This window comes from Hydra vulgaris, chromosome 12 (genome assembly GCF_038396675.1).
Source record: "Hydra vulgaris chromosome 12, alternate assembly HydraT2T_AEP".
Lineage (NCBI taxonomy): Eukaryota > Metazoa > Cnidaria > Hydrozoa > Anthoathecata > Hydridae > Hydra > Hydra vulgaris.
The window spans coordinates 76007501-76028986 of NC_088931.1; the positions used below are offsets into that span (position 1 = coordinate 76007501).

Below are 21486 nucleotides of genomic sequence, written 5' to 3' on the forward strand. Positions count from 1 at the left end.
AAAAATGACATTGCTCAACGAAACACATCCTGATAAGTTTACAAACAAGGCCTTATGATTGTTTGTAATAGAAAAGTTAATTATAAAATTTAAATACAATTAAAATAAGTGGTTTCTCATAGAGGTCAAACATGAGCTATCAAACCAATGGACAGTCCAACAGCAGACTGAATATGGCTTTTCATCAGTAGCATGTGTTCAAACCATTGAACAAACAGCTAACCGTGATTGCAAAACTACTGCTGGTATTGTTGGCTCTACCTTACACCAAGGAGTAGTTCATCGGTGGATTTTAGCTCAGAGTGATAGAGCTGCAATATCGAGTGAATGCAAAATGATGGCAGGCATCAATTTAAAAAAAAGGTTAGTAAAGTCATGTCTTCCTGCCTACCTGGAGCCAGCCCCTATCGTGATTTTTTTTAAATAAGGAAATTTTAAATGTATTTTTTTGTATTGTTTTATACAAAACTAATTTATTTCAGTAATTATATATTTTTGAAATGATTTGTTTTTATTGCTTTCTTGTAAAAATGTATTTACTTTTTTTTATGCCAAAAAATTAATATATTTTTTTCGATAAAAGTAATTGTTTAAGCATATCAATTATAAAATAATTGTTTAAGCAAATCTTCTAAATTTTATTGCAAAAGTTGTAGTTTTTTTTTATATAAGGTTGTATAATTCTTGATATGGTAGGTGATTACAAACATTATACGATTAGCACAGAAATATTTTTGGATCGGTTTTATTTTATTATATTTTTTCTCTAAGAAACCAAATATGTTACCCCAATTAACAATTAAAAGTTATTTAGCCCTAGGGAACATTTATTTTATATGATTTTTATACTTTATTTAAGACGTGAAACGAATGCTTATAATAAGATTCAAGATTCAAAAAATATATATATATATATACTCAATTAACTATTCTCTATCTTACGAAAAATTAAAAATTGCATTAAAAAAAAATTTAATTAATAATTTAGTATCATTATTCCGCGCTAAACCCAAAATTTATATCTGTTACCGTTTTGGAGTTTTTAAAGTTAAAAGTTTTCTTAAAATCACATTATGGGAAGATAAATAATTATTTATCTTCCCATACCCTAATCATATTTTCTGTATTTGCCAACGTTACAAAAGTAAATAGTAATAAATTAAGATAAGTAGTTGTCAATTGAATCAATTCTTTAGGTACAAAAAAGACCTTGATCAGTCTAGAATACTAAAAGATAAGGATAATGTCCAAAATGTGATGAATACCATTGATGCAATGATAAATCCATTTACTATTGAAAGCAAAGAACTACTTAATATCTCAACAGGTTCTATTGCTCCCACTGATATTGAATCTGCCCATGATATAGGTGATAAACAGTTTACCTCATTCGTAAAAGAGAAACTGTTGTGTGAAGATCCTGATATATTTTCAACAATAAGCGAAATAATAATAAAGCGAAATAGTTTGAAAACATTTGCTAGCTTAAAGCAGGTAACAAAATCTAAGTCTTTAAATGGTAAACTAGTTACATTAAGGTGGTACCCTACTAAAAATTGCTTTTTTAGTGTAAAATTGAAATAAAACCAAAGATTAATATTATTCTGATAAGAAATTTTAAAAAAATAATATTTAAAATGAAATTTTTTTTTTTAAACTTTTTTGACATCCATAATGGTAGATAAACTGCCTAAAAAATGCCTAAAATTGAATAACTTTGTGACGTAATATCTTCCATTATATAAATTTCCTCTGGTTCAAACTTTGTAGAATAATGCATTAATATGTTTTATTCCGGCTGACAGATGGATTTTTAATTTAAGGACTTATTTTAAATTTTTTTACAATTTATTGTAAACATGCTTGAAATTCTAAGTAGTTTCACTTAAAATGTGAATTAATTTTTTTATTTTAAGATATTGAACATGAATTTTAAAAATTCCATCTGTTAACCGAATTTATTGAGTATACTGAGTATACCCAGAAAATTTCATGCAAAAATCATTAGCCAATACAAAGATATTACGTTTCAAAGTTACCATAGTATTACAAAAATCAAAATTTGTAAAAAACACATTTAAAGTTTTTTTCAAGTAAAATCTTGTTTAATGTCCACCAGAAATATATGACTGATTAGTTTCATTTGACTTTGGTTTATCACTGAACCCTTTGACTACTGATCTTAACTTTTTTCTTTGCTTTATACACTCTTTTGTTGACTTTCGCTTCATTTGGTTTAAACAAGAATTGTCAAACTAAATAGATGTCATCACTGTTATATACCCAGTCAAATTGAACTTTTTTAAAACATCCAAAATACCTTTACTTCCATCATTAAAATGAATAACAGCAGAGTAAGTGCTTTTAAAGTATAGCTCAACAGTTTACGAATATAAAAAAGAAGCCTAGCATAGCTTAAGCATAGATTTTAGGGCTTAAATTATGGGTTTTTTTTGTGTTGCTAAGGTCAATAATTTTTATTAACTCTGGTAATACGCATTTTTTAAATGTTTAATGTAATTAAAAAATACAAGATGGTTATATCAAATGAAAAAGGATAAAATTTGAAAAAAAATGAGTCCAAAAACTAAATTTTGACATTTTACATCAAAATCAGTATTTTTTTAGTAGTCTACCACCTTAAAGAATGACAGAGACTTATTTGCTAAGCTAGTGCTAATTGGTAAAGATAGAGAAGTCGATGTAAAGGCAATTTTAGCATATTCATTGAGAGTGTATTCAACCTTTATCGACAATCACAGGGTCACTGGTAAAAACATGTAAAGCCAAGTTACTAAATGTTATTGAATCAAAATGTAATGATATTATTGTGACCACTATTCCTACAGATAACGCACTACTCATTGATGCTATGGCAATTTTACAAAGCTTTAAAGCAATACCAGACACATTCAAGGAGCTAGCAAATGAAGTACTTAAACAAGTAATACGATTAGCTGCTTACCATAAATCATCTCATGTTAAGTTTGTATCTGATTGCTACAAATTAATTAGCACAAAGAATGCTGAAAGAGAAAAACGTGCAAAACCCGGTGTACAAGCATTTACCACCTATAGTGCTACTCAACAGGTACCAAAGCAGTGGAAAAAATTTATGTCTCTCAGACGAAATAAAAAGGAGCTAATAAATTTTTTATACATGTCATGGTGTGAGTGTGATCCACAAACTCTTGGCATCATAACTCTCTATGTAACACACATGAACTTGTGTAACAAAATTCAGTCAATTGACAACCTTATTGTTGAAAGTGAAGTCCATGAGCTTGCCAGTGACCACGAAGAAGCTGGTACTAGGTTGATTTTATATGCATCACATGCGTCACTGCACTATTAAACTCTTGTTATTAGTAGTCCTGATACTGATGCATTTTAATTAATTAAATGTTTAATTTTTTTTTATTATATCATTGTTATTTTTATATTTTCGGAATTGAACTGCGAGATAAGCATTGACAGTAGTAATGAAAATAAAAAATTCGGTTATAATAATATTTATGTTTTAAATACAATACTCTTTTGAAGCGGAGCATAAATATGGTAACTGATAATTATCCAAAGAAAACAGCACACAAAAATACAAAGGTGTAGAAGTCAGGTTACCCATAGCATAAATTGTCCAAAATTTTATATAATATTGGCAATTTATTGAGGAATACACTAACAAAATTTGAAATCACAAATATTATTTATTTGGGGGTAATTAAACAAAAAGCAAACTTAGGTTTTTTTTAGTTAGTAGAAACCGTCTCTGTTAAAATCATAGGATGGCTTTTATATACGACAAATGTTTGACCTCAGTAGTTATCCGGTTATTGTGACTCTAAAAATCTGGGATCTTTTGGGTATTATATTCTCGTCTCAAGCAAGGGAAGAACACAAACTTCAAAGCAATGTATTGTTTCTTTGCAATAAATATGCTCATGTCACAGGTAAAAAAAACAACGTTAAATGATTATTGGTCACAAGAGTGGCTGCAATCAACCCCAGCTTTTGCTCAAATAATGTCAAGAGATCATTATTTATTAATTTTGCGACTACTTTATTTCACTGAGAATAAATCAGCGCCTGTTCAGGCAGATTCTTTACTTAAAATCAGAATTATTGTTGACCATTTAAGAAATACGTTTAGACAAACTCTTATTCCATTTTAAAACATCTGTATAGATGAAAGTCTTATGTTGTTCAAAGGATTTATTTTTCAAACAGTACATTCCATCAAAACAGCACTATTTTGGTATAAAGCTGTTTATAATATGCGATTGTAAGACAGGTTAGATTTCATATTGTAAGACATGTTAGATCGTAAGACATGTTAGATTGTAAGACATGTTAGATTTCATAAAATACACCGAAGGAACAACAGAAATTGCAAATTTTGATATAGAGAACCTTGGAAAATCTGGAAATATAGTGCTAACATTTATGAAAGACTATTTGAATAAAGGCCATACAGTGTATGTCAATAATTGGTATACAAGCCCCACACTATTTTCTCATTTATTTGAAAATAAAACCAATGCACGTGGCACTAGAGCCAATTGTAAGGATATGCCCATTTTGAACAAGAAATTAAAAACAGGTGAAATTGAAAGTAAAACAAGTAAATATTTATTAGCTATCAAATGGCATGACAAGCGAGATATTAGACCAATTGGTCCCTTCTGATAAAATTGATAGAAATTCTGGTGAAAACGTTGTTAAGCCAATCTCTATTTTAGACTACAATAAAAATATGGGAGCTGTGGATAAAAGTGATATGATACTGAGTACAACTGAAACCATGAGGAAAACTATAAAATGGTATAAGAAAAATTTTTTCCATTTATTTGACATGACAGTTTTGAACTCATCTATACTCTATGATCAGCTGACTCAAAAAAAAAACATCCAGTAGGACAATTTTAACTAAGTTTGATCAAGAAACTACTAGCTAAATGTCATACTCCAACAACGCAATCAACCTGGTAGGCGATCCGCAGAAGCTTCTAATTCACCATTACATTTATGAGCTAGACATTTTCCAATATTCCTTCCTGCAACAGAATCAAAACTGAACCCAACAAGACACTGCATTGTATGCATGAAAAAGCAAAAGAGAAGGGAATCTTGTTATATATGTGAACCCTGTAACATTTTTTTATGTGTTGTGCCTTGCTTTGAGGATTTTCATAAAAAAAAATTATCATTTGTTTATAAAATCGTACTATAAGTAAATATTTGAATAAAAACACTTTAAAAATATATATATATTTATTTTCCTTTAGTAAATCCTTTTAGGTCCCGAGCAGTACGGATAAAGTACAATCGAATGTACCTCAAACTGCTCAACACAAATAAACTCGCAACCACAGAAATATATGCGCAAAGCAGTCACGAAATTTCAAAACTTATTGCGCAGCGAAAAGGTTAAAAGCGTTTTGCTAATATAAAAATGTTTGTTAAGAAGTTTTGATATAATTTATTTCACTTAAGGTATAATTCAGAATATTTTTCATTTAGCACCTTTTTAAAATGTTTTTTGAAATAGCCGCGGTCAAATTGTCAAAGCAAAATGTGATATGTCTAGTCATATAATAATGTGCGATCGCATATCTTCATGTGAAACACTGAAGCTTCGTCATTTAAACCTGTATGCAACCAAATTGACTGAGTTAATAACATGGAAAGAGGCCTATGAACTCATCTTAACCTGTCAAATGAACATTAATGAGCTAAAAATAATCCTGGATTGTCATATGGTTCTGTATTTCCCTGTTCACACACAGGGAGTTGAGAGGGCAGTTAAAGAGGTAAAATTAACATTCCTTATCCTCAATAATATTAGTTGTTAAAAATGTAAAAAAAAATTTTACTGTCTTAAAAATGCTCTTTTAAATAAGTTATTTTTTTTAGGTGACTGCAGCTTCTGAAACAGCCTCTAGTTTGCAGAGACAAGATAGATTTATCCGTGGAAGAACAGAAAATAGATCGACAATGCCTCATTTCAACAGCAAGAAGGACCTCATTCAATTTTAGCATTTTTTTAGTACCTCTAGTAAAGTTATAAAGATTGAGAAATATGTTTGTTAACTTATGTAACCTTCATATTTTAAATAAGCATTTATAAAACCAGGTATACTTATATAAGGAAATGAAGGTAGAGGGAGGGGGTGAGGGAAAGGGGAGGAGATGGGGGTGGAGGTGTGAGGAAAGAAGGTTTGAGAAACACAAATAATTTAAAACTGTTCTATATTTACTGATATTAATGAAATCGATATGGGATAATCTTAGACATAATATAATTTTGGGCCCCTCCCCATTTAAATCTGGATTTAAAAATATTGAAAACGTAAGGTCTGTTTTTGTAAATGTTGCCTTCATTCTGATAAATTTATAAATATCTTTCTTTAATGTATATACATAAAGGCAAAAAAGCTCTAAGGGCCAAACTTTTTAATTATAGTTGAAAAGTACAAGATCCTAGTGGCCATTTCCATTCATTTATTTGGCAAGTAAAAGGATTGATACAGAAGGAAACAAATAGCTCGATATGTATAAACACCAAAAACCTCTCATTACTAAAATCATTACTAAAAACAAAATAAGGCATTTGTACAATGATGTATTAGAAGTAAGAATCTGCTACTACAAAAGTCAAATTTTACAAAAAAGTGGAGTAATCTTGTTTGCAGATTAAACCGTCAATTTGCAACACATCCTCTTTTACTGTGCGGTGTCTGATAAACCTGTTGACATGTCAAATTGTAACAAGACAATCAAAACACTAACATCACATATTTCCAAGTCAGTAACTAACTGACTTTATATATCTGTTGAAATAGCATGTATTCTTGTGATGATGTTATTTGACAACTGTTAGTCTTGTATTGCTGAAATAATCTCATGATTGTTGAAAAATTTCTCAAACAAACAATTGGCACAATATTTTTTCAGATTTCGTATTGTTTTTAAGGCTATTTTATTTATTTTTCTTATCTTACTTTTCTTAGGTAAGATTAACTCATAAAAATAAATAAGAATGAAAATAATATTTTTACTAAAAAATGGAAGCTTTGTTATAATCAGATTTTTTTAAATTAATGTAAGTCTTTAATCACTAGTAAAATGAAATTTTTAATGATTTCTAATAAATTAATTTAAACAAATAGTAAAATTGTGCTATTACCACAATTTTTCATCTTTAATAAAAATATAAAACACGGAAACAAGTTTTCATGTTACCCATTGTAATTATAATTATTGTTTTTTCTAAATAAAGTTTACTGAATCTTTACAAAGAATGTTTTATTAAAAAAAAACAGTTATCAGAAACAATATGCAAGGGTCGTAACAAGTTGTGTGTTACTAAATCAAGACTTAATAAATAAATATTTAGATTTTTTTTTTTTTTTTTTTTTTGTTATTTCACCTCCCCAAGGCCCAGAAGGCCACTACAGATGAGGAGGCTACTTAATTGTGGTTATAACCCTCTCTCAACTCTATAACTCCGAAACACGAACCTCGACGAACAAGGCCGCTGCGCGGAGAAACAAGATTTAAGCCAGGTCCAAACTTGTATTTATCATAAACCAAATTACCCATTTTTAAAATTAAAATTTTGAAACAAAAAAGCCTAAAAAACTGTTAAAATAATTCACCTTCAGAAAAGGAATTAACATGTGATTCTAAAAAATCTGGACAAACTTACCGCCATTTTTTCACCACGAAAATTTATCAATTTTGATTGGCTCGCACGCCATTTTGTAGAGAATTAAATTCTCTACAAAACTCCTTAATTTTATACTGAGCAACAAATTTGAAATGATGAAAAAAGTTACTTTGAAACAAGATGACGTAAGAAAGCGAGTATACAAGTTTATTGAAATCAACCCAGAACTTTCCAAAAACGCAATTGTAAAACATTTTATGATGGAAAGTATTCCAAGATCTATGCTCTACAATATTCTAAAACGAAAAGACAACAATATATTACCCAAACGACAAGTTGGAAGCGGTAGGAAAGCAGTTAAGATGACAAAAAAGAAGATCAAACAATTGGAAAAAAAAATCGACCATCAACATGGAATCAGTCAACATTTTCTTGCTAAAAAATTCAATGTCAATCAATCATACATATGCAAAATGATAAAGCAGAAGACAATCATTCATTATCATAAAAAAATTAAGGCTCCAAAAAGAACTCCTGAACAACAATCTCTTGTCCAAAGTGCTCTAAATTGGTTGAAATTTTTCAAAAAAAACAGGTGATCATTGACGATGAATCATATTTTGGATTAAGTAATTGTAATATTTCAGGAAACAGTGAATTTTATTCATCAGATGTTATTATGACACCAAATGATGTTAAATTAAAAAGAATATCAAAATTTGAACAAAAATTATTGGTTTGGGTTGCAATTTCTCCAAAGGGATTGTCAAAGCATTATGTTGCACCTTCCGGTCAAGCTGTCAATGAAAATGTGTACATAGACAATTGTTTGAGATCATGTTTGTTCCCATTTATAGAGACTGTTCATAAAGATGATATAGTTTTTTGGCCTGACCTTGCATCATCTTACTACTCAAAAAAAGTTCAAGAATTTTTGAGGTTCAAAAATGTCAAATATATGCCCAGAAGTCAAAATATTGCAAACGTACCAGAATTGCGACCTATTGAAGATTTTTGAAATGAAATCAAGAGAGCAGTATATGCTAATTGTTGGAAATTTGATCCAACTGAGGAATCGTATCAACTACTGCTTCAAACATGTCGACATTGAGCGCGTACATCGATATGGTAAGGAGAGTTTTACAAGAGTTGATACAGTTCGCAGACAAGGAATGGAAAATTTGTAATTTTTAGTAATATTACTCTATGAACATTGCTCTTTTTGAAATATCGTTCAAAACTTAAAAAATAAGTCATCTTTTTAAAAATATTTTAGAATTTAATTTGTCCAGATTTTTTGGAATCACATGCTATTAATGTACTCTACCTCCAGATTTGCATCTAATTTTTAATTTGATTTTAAATAAAACACAGCTTGGGTTGATATTAATTAGTTTTGAATTATTTTTTGAAAAAAACAAGATAATATAATTTAATTAGTAAAAAACCAGATACAACTTTTGGAATTAGAAAAAATGAGGTCGGCAATAATTTACTAGTCTCAATCTTTTAGAGGTCAGCATCAAGTTGGCAAAAAAAATTGATAAAAAGGTCTTACCATAAGATATAGAAACGAGGTTGGCAATTCTATGCCGCCCTTAAACACTTTAAAGTTGGCAGTTAGGTCAGCATTGCTGAATGCCGACTTTAATTTCGAGGGCTGCAGATAATATAACTTAATAAAACAACATTGTATTGGGCATATTTTCATAGGTTGCTATTAAAATATGCCACAGTTAGTGCAAGGTTGTTGGCATTAGATCATCTTAAAAATTAAGTCAATGCCGATTAATTAACACATCACTATGTTGGTATTGCATTAGCAAATTCATAGCTGTTCATAGGAATAATGTCATGTTTAATGGTTAGATTGATACTAAGTTGGTCCATAGTTAGTACTAAGTTGCAGGTGCTACAAATAAAACTAAGTGTGGTCAGCATTGTCTTTCTTTAAACCTATATACTTGTTGAGCATTGTGTAAATCCTACACAATATTCTGTACTAACCTGTATTTCAGTGAGCCATTTACAAGATAGAGTGTAAGTTGGAGGTAACAATGTTGGATATCCTTCTGGTAACATAAAGTTTAAAGCAATAGCAGGCAAGTAGTCAATATCCAATACAACAAAAGATTCATCACTAAAAATAAACACAAAAAAATATTGATTATATTTCATCCTATTTATACAAAAGTTAATTAATGGCTATAAAATTTATAAAATATGTTGTTAAAATAAAGTGTTGAGATGTTACTGAAACTTTGAAACAGCCTGCTCTTAACTTAAAATTCCAAAACATAAACAATGATGAATAAGACACAATAATGAAGGTTTATATTTACATTAAAAAAAAAATTCAGAAAATAAACTACAGAACTTGAAAAATATAAAAACTGAAAGTAAAAACAGTTTTTAACTTTAGAGGTTAAAAACCGTTTTTACTTTTTATTATCTTTACTTCTAGTTGCAAAAATTATGACATGGCAGTTTCGCTGAAACTGCCATGTCATAATTTTTGCAATTAGAAGTAAAGATAAATCTCAAAGTATTTTCCAGATACATAACTCTTGAAATTTCCTTATTCACTTTTTAATCCAATAACACCTCTTAAGAAACAAAATGTTCCATCTTTTACCACACATTTCCGTATCTACATCTTACAACAACCATTTATTTTTATCTATTATGATCAACAGTAACTAATAAAATTAATTTCTTATCAAAGGGCAAATTTAATGCCCCTGTTATGGTACCCACACTAACTCAATACAATTAAATCTGCAACAAGTTAAAAACATAGTTAATTAAAAACTTTCATCTACAAATAAAAACAACAAAAAGAGAAAAGAAAAGATAAAGACAAAAATAATTTAGAAATGTTTTCAAAATTTTGAGATTTAAAAATAATATATAAAAACTAGAAGACCTGAAATAATACAATTGAAGTGGAATATAAGTGAATAGCTTAACTATTAAAAGCATATGTTTTATCAAAAGGTGTATATTATTGAATAATAGATACTTTTGACAATAATTATGCTTTTTCTATTTGATTAAAGACATAATTTGATAGATGAAAATATTTAAATATGTCGCTTTCAATAAAGTGTAAATTTTAGCATGAGCTTTAAATAGGTTTATCAATATAAAAAAAACTTACGGAGAACCGATTGTGTTTGAAGTTGTGTACAAAATTTTTAGGCTACTAGGTAGTTCAACATGAGCAGAAAGTTGTCCACCAAAACCTTCAGATGACCTAACAAAACTCTCTGAATATATTGATTCGATTATATCTAATTCGTTTTTTATACGTTCATAATTGTCTTCATTCATGATAAACCTTAATTGAAAACTTTCATCTACAAATAAAAACAACAACCATCTCGAAAATGATTTTATTAGGTTACTACTTTATAACTATGCTTTGACTGCTTACTTTAACGAGCGTTTTAATCGCATTAAACGTCAATATTGAATTTAAGTCTGTAATATCAACCTCAAATATATCATGCAATTATATACCTACATCTTATTTATTACAGGCCCGTTGGAGTGATTTTTGATGTTTCATATGTGATACTTTTAAACATTGTGCAAACTCCAAACTTTTGTATATAGTCTGGACGTTACGTGTAATTTTTTCTTGAAAATATATTTTTTTTTTTTTCAACATCGCTTCCAAGAAGGCTGCAAGCAACCACTAATTAAAGTTGGAAGTTACTGGAAGAGAAAAGATGAAGATTGTAGAGCAAGATAACGATTGACGGACGACTTAAAGGATTGCAAATTATATTAATCAGGAAAGCAAGATGAAGGAAGCGAATTCCAAAGAGCTGATGTTCGAGGAAAAAAACTAGACGAAGAAGCGTTTTTGGAGCACTTAGGAACAGTCACTTAATTGAATGACGAGTAACACGAGAATGAATTTTAGTAGATGGTACATGAGACGCTAGCTCTTTAGAGCAGTGGTCATGATAGTATTTGTAGAAAAGAGAAAAAGAAGCAACATTACGACGGTGTGATAATGGTTGGATGTCCATCGAGGACAACTTTTATGCTACGATTGGAAAGGAAGGATTCAATAATCTAAAAAGATGTTGCCAGATACACCATAAGAAGAAAGCTTATGGAGAAGACCAGCATGCCAAACTTTATTAAAAGCTTTTGAAATGTCAAGGCGATGGTCTTAACCTCTCCACCTTTATTTAATGCACGATAAAGTCTATCAGTTATTACTGTTAGCTAATCAGCTGTAGAATGATTTGCTAACAGTAATAACTGATAGGTTTAACTGATAAGTACAGGGTCAAATGAAGTGGACATTACAAAAACTAATTAAATAGGTTAATGTCTTGAATAAGAAAAACTTTACGTGTCTTTCTGAATGCGCTTAAAGGGTCAAATTTGGGCCCTTATTTGGTACTGATAACGTCACGCTTATGTATATTTTTTTTATCAAACTAAAAAATACATGTTTACGTCAAACGTTAGATAACCTCTTGAGAAAACCTTGTAATAGATGACGGCATCTTAAGAAAAACTTACGAGCAATTCTTGGAGTGCTTAAAGGATCAAATTTAGGCCTTTATTTGGTACTGATGACGTCACGTTAATAATTTATATATATATATATATATATATATATATATATATATATATATATATATATATATTTATATATATATGCAGCGTGCTTAGAGCACAAGAATACTTTTGTATCAGCCTCTTGTGTGCAGTGATACAACTTCCTCGCTGGAAACCTTTATGTATAATACGATTTTATATAAATACGCTACAAAAACAGAAATAACTTATATCAAGTAAATAAATAAAACATAGCATTAGTTTATTAGCTAAACTGACCACCAACCTCGCATGTCAATTTATAAAATTGTGACTACAAGTTTACAAAGAAACATCCGGTAAGCTGTGATGCAAATCTTTCCGTATGTGACTAATCTTTTAGTAGGAATGAAATAAGCTCGGTCTTGTTGGTAGCATCTTGCAAATACTTTTGCCTTCCAATGTCTTGCTTGTTCTCTTCGCTGAATCTTAAAATTTAGAGATCCGAATTGACTTCTTCGAGCATGTTTGAATGATTTTATCGAGCCAGGTTGGTATTTATTTGAGCCAGTCTGTCACAAAATATATTGTGGATCCTTTCAGAATAAGATTTAAAAAAAAGTTCTGAAATATATCCTAAAGTTTTGAGTTTAATGTTAACAAGCTGTTGCAGAATTGTCATTTCATCAAAAACATGTGCAGCACTTTGAGGAACCTGTAAAACAAATTCCTCAAAGTGCTCTCAATCCATAAAAGATTCTATTGCTCCTAAAAGTTGCTACAATTACTAAACTTATACTAAAAATGTTACCTAAATACCAAAATTTAGTATGTAGGTAGTATTTATTATTTATTTTAGAATGACTAATATGTTTTTAACAAACAAATGATTTCGGCTATCGGCAACTATTTCAAGTTAAACTGCTAATTGAATAAGATGATTTATCGATACCTATAGTAACAGTAGTAAATTAACTTACGAAGAAGATTCATCTTGTTTGTTTTGACGAGGCTAACATCAGGTAATCCCAACGCCCATGGGATAGGCTTAAAGAATAACATAGTATTTGTTTCAAAGTTAGACCTTCTCTACTTCTTGCAATAACTAGCAATCTCCCAAACATGCTTCGTTCGGCTGAGATAGTGAATAATTTCTCTTTAAGGCAATAAAATTTTTTTAAGTTTAAATTGTTAAATATTTGCAGACGACACATTTTGATTGGAAAAAAAAAACTGTTGATGATTGAATGCGTTCTCTAAAGAACCTTTGGAACTCTGCCTCCCCGATGTATTGTGCATTCAATAAATTTTCTTTTAACTCATCAGGTGCTTCTATTCCAGAACAAATATTTACCAAAGAATCTCTTTGCTCAAAAGGATCCCAAAATGTTATTAGCATCAAAGCTCTCTCTACACATCCGTTGATGAAATCTTTTCTTGATGGTTTCAGATCTTTTGCAATTTGTTTTTTGGTTGTGATTCCCATGTCATTTTTTAAAATTGAAATACATTTTTGAAACAGTATGATTTGTAAGTACCCAGCGTTGAATGGTTCCTTCAGACGTACTATAACCTTTTATTCCCCCTTAGCATTTCTGATCACAATTCATAGTTTGTTCAATGGATTGATCAGATGGAACTTTGTTAAACGTACCACTTGTTCTTCTTACGGAGAGATTTCCATGCCTGTTTTTAAAAAGATAACAAATTGTAAAGATTTAATTTGAAGCTATTTTTAAAACTAAAACTTGTTGAAATCCGAAGAAAATATTTTGGAGTATTCTGTGCCCGATATACTAGCTATGAGTCAAGGATGCCAGCTTTACTTACAGCGTTTTCTTTTAACAGGTTTGCTGCACTTTCCGTTACGCATTTTAAAAGCATTTTACATCCGTTCCTATCTTTATCAGTCTTTTTGCTATAGCAAATGCAACATTCTTCATTCGCAATAATTTTTCCTGAAACAAGGAAATTATTTTAAATTTGAAATAGTACATAAAACAATAAAAAACGTGAGAACTGAGAGTAATTTCTTTGTTTGCATTTCCCACCCAAGGGTTTTTTAATTTACCTGATCTATCTCTTTTCGAGCTGAGCTTCTGCGCTCAGATGATGCATGAGGATGCATCATCCACGACTACACTCTCGTTGACTTTTTCTGCTCTATTTTTCCGATGTTGTAGAACGTTTAATATTTTTATATTTACATACTTATCGTAACATCTTTGATGAAACAAGAGAGTTGTTGGGCACGTATCAGGTAGAATGTTTGTGCTTTTAAAGTCATTTTGAATTTGACTAAAGTAAATAAAAATATTATTATCAAATTCATGCTATTTATTGTTTTAACCATACGATTGTTTTAAGCAGTATATAAATAAACAAATTGAGTTGGACAATTAATTTGTGACTTACCAAGCATTCTTCACTTTCGCCAGCGCATTTTTAGTAAAACCACGCAGTTTGTTATTATTTGATCAACTTCTCCTCGATGAAGTATGCAAGCATTTTTAATTTCTTTTTTAGGAAGTAGGTTAAGATGCTGCGATTTTTTGCTACTCGTCATTATTTACTTTAATAATAATAAATAAATAAAAATAAATAAAACTCATTTTTTTAGTTAACAGTTTTTGAAAAACTAACATTTCTTTTCGTAAACAAAGAACGGTAATAAATTTTCTATTTTAGACTTATCAAATTAAAAGTATTTTATAATTTTAATACAATATTTAAAAGCAATTATAAACAAATTTGTTTTTAAATAAGGTATAGGAAATTTTAATTACATAGATTTGAGTAATTATATTTAAAACATCTAGTTTTACAAGCTGTTAACCCCCTGTCAATAATTTGCAAAAACTAAATTAATGCTTTGCGGTATTCAATTTATAAACAAGATGGCGGATATTATATACTTGGAATCTTTTCAATAATTTTTTTTTTTTTTTTTGTTGTTGTTGTTGTTGCGGACGTGTTCATGAATGGACGTGTTTTGGCGGCGAAAAATTTAACGAAAAGTTATATAGTATTTTTTAAGTTTTTAGTATTAGTTTAGTTATTTATATTTTATGGGTATATACTATGAACTTACCATATAAATTTGTTACTTAATTTGGTATTATCTTGTCACCATAATTGAATTTAAAATACGAATATGGCACCACGTTTAGTCGGTGAGATATTTTCCAATTTGATATGTGATTCAAATACGTTTGAAGATAACTATCTGAAAGACTTAGATGAAATATGCTCTCAACCCGAAGGATTTAATTGTTCAAAGTTTGAAAACAGTTTCAGATAGCTTGATTCGAAATCTTCGCGAACGCCTTTTTACTGAAATCTTGGATATATTTGGCACAGAACAATTCTGTGATATAAATATAACGTTAAACTCCGAAAACCCAGCTGAAAAGAATCTTCGCAAAAGATATAAAACATCACTATGTTTGGAGGATATTTATTTATTTTCGATCACAATATGCGAAAAGCAACTTCATAAAGATATATTTAAGGCCGTAATCTCGACCAAAAATGTTGAAAATATTAGTGACAAGTTTTTAATCTCGTCAGTTAAAGAATTAATTACTATGACAAACTCGATTCTAAAAGAAAACAAAGAAATAAAATTGGAGCTAAGTCTGATGCGAGAAAAATTAACTCATCCAAAGTAAACTTATTAAAAACCTTAAAGTATCAAACGAAAATACCCAAAACGTAAAATATGATTATTATGCACAATGTGAAGATAAACATTTTAACTACGACACGCAAAATGAAAATAAAAATTCTGAAGTCACCGCAAATTTTACGAAAGATAGCTTTCAGCAATCTTGCGGCAAACCAACAATCAAATCTATTGTTTCAAATTCGATTAATTGTGATTCTTTATATCCAAATAATATTGAAATTAAAAATACACAAAAACAACATTTTTCAAAAACATTTGCCAACGTTGTGGCTCAAACGCAATCAACCGCAAGAACTTCAGAGAAAATTTCTGACGTGATAAATGACAAAAAACTGAAAATGAGTATTGAACACGGTCGTTTAGACTTTAGAAATAAGTGGAAAGTTATTATACGCAAGCGCAGTAGAGTTAAAAATAATTTAGAATTTTAATAATGGCTACGGATGCAACGTTTTTAAAAACTTATCATTGACAACGAGTAACTTGTTTAATTTTAGATAATTAAATAGACTTTTAACTATTTTTTAAAATGAAATTATTGTGAAAATAACTTGCAGCTGTACTAAGAAATGTTTTAAATAAAATACAAGACAACTGAATGTGAATAAAATCTACTTTCAGCTAAGCTACTTTTACTGTTTTTGTTTATAATCTTCAAACCTTTTTTAAAAAAATTTTGAGCGTAGAAATTTAAAAATTTTTATTTATTCAGCAAGATAAAACTTTTATCTTTTTTGCATTTTTTGCTTATATGAGGATTCAATTTTTTTTGCAGGGTTAAAATAAAATCTTAATTGTTAACTTTTTGTAACCTGTTGCTACGGTACTCCTTTCCGATGTATATATATATATATATATATATATATATATATATATATATATATATATATATATATATATATATATATATAAAGATAAATAGAGAAAGAGATCTCAAAAAGAGAATAAATAAATAGGAATTGGTTGATAAATATGGATGAATTACAAGGATTTGTAAAAAATAAATTTGTTTATAAAATATATATATACAATTTTTATATAGTCTAATATTAAATAAAATGGAACTTCACAACAAAAATATTAAACTCATTTGCAGAGTTTGTGGACAGTTACTTGGTAAAAAGCATTATTTTATAAGAGAAATTCTTAAAGTAAAATTAGAGAAGCTGTTTCATGTTGAAATGACAGATTTGGAAATTGTCCATCCTCCAAAAATGTGTAAAAAATGTTATTGTACAATGAACAATGTGCTTTCAAGAAAAACATCAACTGCCCTTGGTCTCTGTACTAAGTGGAAACCACGCTGTGATGATTGTTCTACTTGCCAATCAGTAAAAAAGCTTAGAAAAGGTTTAGTAGTTTCTAAACAACAATCTAGAAATAAAGTAAGATGAAAAAAATTGATTCAAAGATGTGGACATTTGCAATGTTCACTACCATAAAAGAAGCAATAACCATAATACAAGATAAAGACATAGATATATCAGAGCTAAATAATGAGTTAAATCCACATTTGCAACATTGCTCATGTAATATATGCGGTAAAATTTCAAAGCAACCTTTAACTTTAAAAAAATGCGAGCATCTTTTCTGCTTTTTTAGTATTGTAGAAAATATTAAGTTCAAGCCAATTAGTAAAGCAATATGTCCTCAATGCCAAGAATATTTATTATATGAAGATTCATTAGCAAGTAACAAAACAAATTCTCTCATTAAAATGTTGACTGTTGCATGTATTTCAACACAAAATAAAAGATCAAAATATAATTCAAATAAAAATATAAATATCTTTTATGCATAAAATACATTTTTCATTCCTTCAATCTTTATGTAAAAAATATTCTAAATATATTCATATTGATTTTAACAGTTTCAAGCTAAAAAACATTAAAAAATTAAAACACGAAATACAACAAATATTTATATCGAGTTCCAAAAAAAAGTCTTTCTGCTTTAGTTTATTTTCCCCTTCTTTACAGGTTAGTTTCCTTTTCAAGACCCAAATATGGTTGGAATACTAAAAAAATATATACTATATTTGTTTGTTTTAAATCAATTTTTATCATAATTTATTAATTTTGAATCAATATGTACAAAACCAGACTGATGATTCAATAGATAGAATCAAAATTATAGCATTCAATTAATAAAATCAAAAACATAACCAATGGTATTGCTTTGAAGCAGGCAATACAGTTGATTTATTTGACGTTATTGACTAAATTGAAAGCCTGGAATAATAACATTCAAAATTTTGATCATAAATAAGAGTGCATAATAATATAATGTATGTATGTGTATGTATATATATATAAATATATATATATAAATATATATATATATATATATATATATATATATATATATATATATATATATATATATATATATATATATATATATATATATATATATATATATATTAGGGCCTTGCGAATCGATTCGATTCGCGAATCAAGTGTTGCTTCGATTGAGTCGAATAAAAAGATTCAAGTTTTTTCGAATCATATTTTATTTTGCGAATGTTGCTATTTTTTTAGATTTCTAAAGCTAAAATGTAATTGAAATGGGTTTTACCATAGGTGGAGTAAGAGTAAATGAAAATAGTTCTAATATTACTTTTAAACAAACGCCAAAAATATAATCCGGGCAAAAAGAATTTAATCAAAGAAATATTTTTATTTTTTTGGAAAACAAAATGCTTAAATTTGGTTAACTGCGAATTGCTGATTCGATTCGTGAATCAAGACCTGCTTTGAGATTCAATTTGAAACAAAAAATGTCGATTTGCAGGGACCTAATATATATATATATATATATATATATATATATATATATATATATATATATATATATATATATATATATATATTTGTGTGTGTGTGTGTGTGTGTGTAAATTATGTTAGTGTATTTTACAAATAGAGCGTTCAATGTTCTTAAAGAGCAGAGCAATATTAAATGCCCTGCTAAATAACATTTCCAAAAAATGTATGTTATGTTTGCAAGAAAAATTTGAAATAATTACTCATTTAAATCAGGAAAATTTATTAAATTAAAAATTCGAATTTCTAAATGTAAACACGAAAATAAATTCCTCTTAAGAAATTATAAAAACAAATGACCAAATTAAATTATCCCCATTCCAAAGAAATTTATTTAATAATTACTTTCTGTAACTTCCTGTTAACCAAAAAAATATAGTAATTTAAAAAAAAATTATTTTTATTTTTAGTTATAATAATTTATAACTTCCTGTAAAATAATTTTTTCTATAAATTGAATTTTTTTTAAATTTAGTAACTCTTCCTGATGATCCAGCGTGAAACTTAAAGTTGAAGAAAAAAGTTAGATAAGTGTTTTTTACTAATTTACATATATATATATATGTATATATATATATATATATATATATATATATATATATATATATATATATATATATATATATTATGTTACTAACAAATAAAAATATTATGTTACTAAAATTTATCAATATTATGCTCTCTTCTTTAAGAATATTGAGCACTATACATATAAATATATATATAAATATATATATATATATATATATATATATATATATATATATATATATATATATATTATGTTACTAACAAATAAAAATATTATGTTATTAACATATAACAACATTATGCTCTCTTCTTTAAGAAAATTGAGCACTATACATATGTATATATATATATATATATATATATATATATATATATATATATATATATATATATATATATATATATATATATATATATATATATATATATATATATATATATATATATATATATATATATATATATATATATATATATATATATATATATATATATATATATATATATATATAGCCACATGGGAAAAGAGTACCATAGCAACAGGTTACAAAAGTTTAATGATTAAGATTTTCTTTTAACCCCGCAAAAAAAATTGAATCCTCATATAAGCAAAAAATACAAAAAAGATAAAAGGTTCATCTTGCTGAATAAATTTAAATTAAAAAATTTCTACGCTCAAAAATATTTTAAAAAAGGTTTAAAAATTGTAAACAAAAATACTAAAGTTGCTTTAGCTGCAAGTAGATATTATTCACAATCAGAGGTCTTGTATATTATTTGAAAAATTTCTTCGCACAGCTACAAGTTATTTTCAAAATAATTTCATGAAAAGACTAGTTAAAAACCTATCTAATTATCTAAAATTGAACAAACTACTCGTTGTCAATGATAAGTTTTTATAACGCTGTTACCGTAGCCATTTTAAAAATTCTTCAATAAATATAATTCTACTGCGCATGCGTATAATAAATTTCCTCCTGCAAACGACCGTGTGAACGGAATAAAGATGACAACTTTATTTTAATTGGTAAGAATAATAAACCCGTGCGGCCTGTTGCACGCCACCAAAATTTATCTTTTGAAAAAAAGTACCGTAAGGTCGAGCCTATCTTTGGAACTAAAATTACTGATCATAAAAGCATTGCAGGCAAAAAAATTGTACGTAAATTTGATGTCTTTGTGGGAGGCATATGCAATCAAGTTACTGAAGAAGATCTTAAAAATTATATGATAAGTGAAATAGACATTACGCCATTGTTAGTTGCCGTAAACAAAATAAACGAGTATAATAGATCGTTTTGAGTTACAATAAACAGTTCGGAAAAAATAAAGATATTTAACCCTGAGGTATGGCACAATAATATAATTGTAAAACCTTTTAGGACAAATCGCTTTTTCAAAAACAGTGAACAAAATCTGGTATCCAACGGGAGCCAGGATAAAAATTTTAATTGAAAATGGATTCAAGCAGCATAAGAGGAGAAAACAAGCCTTCAACAACTTTCGATATATGTACTTTTAACTGTCAGGGACTTAAGTCAAACATTGAATTTACAAAGTCACTTATACAATCTTATGATATAACGTTTTTATGTGAACATTGGATATCTAAACTTAAATACTCCATAATAAGAGATCTATTTGATAAAACACACTTCATTTATTTCCATCAGTCTAATAAACATGTAAAAGGTCGACCATTTGGCGGAAATGCGTTCTTTATACGAAGAAATCAATTCCAAAATATTAGAGTACTTTACGAGGATGACCATATTTTAGCAATAAATTTCGAAAAAAATGAACTTAATATTATAGTTATTGGAATATACCTCTCCTCATCGCGGAACAGCCTCTCATCATTGGAAGAATACAAAAGTCAACTAGATATCGTCAAAGGTTTAATTAATAGTTACGAAGGTAACGGTAATATAATTATAGCCGGTGATTTCCAATCTTTTCCACACCAAATATATGACTTATTTGAAAGATCGAATTCCAAAAGAAACAGTTATTCTGTCCACTTATCTGAATTTTTAAAAACAAATCAATTAGAACTAGTAGATGTAACTAAAGGTTCTGGCCCTAATTATACATATCGGCACCAGACGCTACCGAATTCGTCATATATTGATCATGTCGCCATACCAAAATATACAAATTTCCTAAGTCTAAAATGCATTGTTCATCCTGAGTGCTCAAATAACTTAAGCG

At 28.2% G+C, this 21486-nt stretch overlaps 1 protein-coding gene across 2 annotated transcripts in view; it reads right to left on the minus strand.

The window, feature by feature from the left end:
- LOC100212275 (E3 ubiquitin-protein ligase RNF14) overlaps positions 1-11326 on the minus strand; it is an 18650-nt gene extending 7324 nt beyond the window's left edge. Inside the window, exons 1-3 of one of the 2 annotated variants that reach the window (XM_065814479.1) lie at positions 11196-11326; positions 10830-11028; positions 9677-9809 (exon numbers count right to left, since the gene is read on the minus strand). In XM_065814479.1, coding sequence (XP_065670551.1) covers positions 9677-9809; positions 10830-11002 — 306 coding nt within the window. In that variant the 5' untranslated portion in view covers positions 11003-11028; positions 11196-11326. Of the gene's footprint in view, positions 1-9676; positions 9810-10829; positions 11029-11105 lie in introns of both variants that reach the window. The other variant, XM_065814480.1, reaches the window with a different exon arrangement.
- Positions 11327-21486: the final 10160 nt, after the last annotated feature.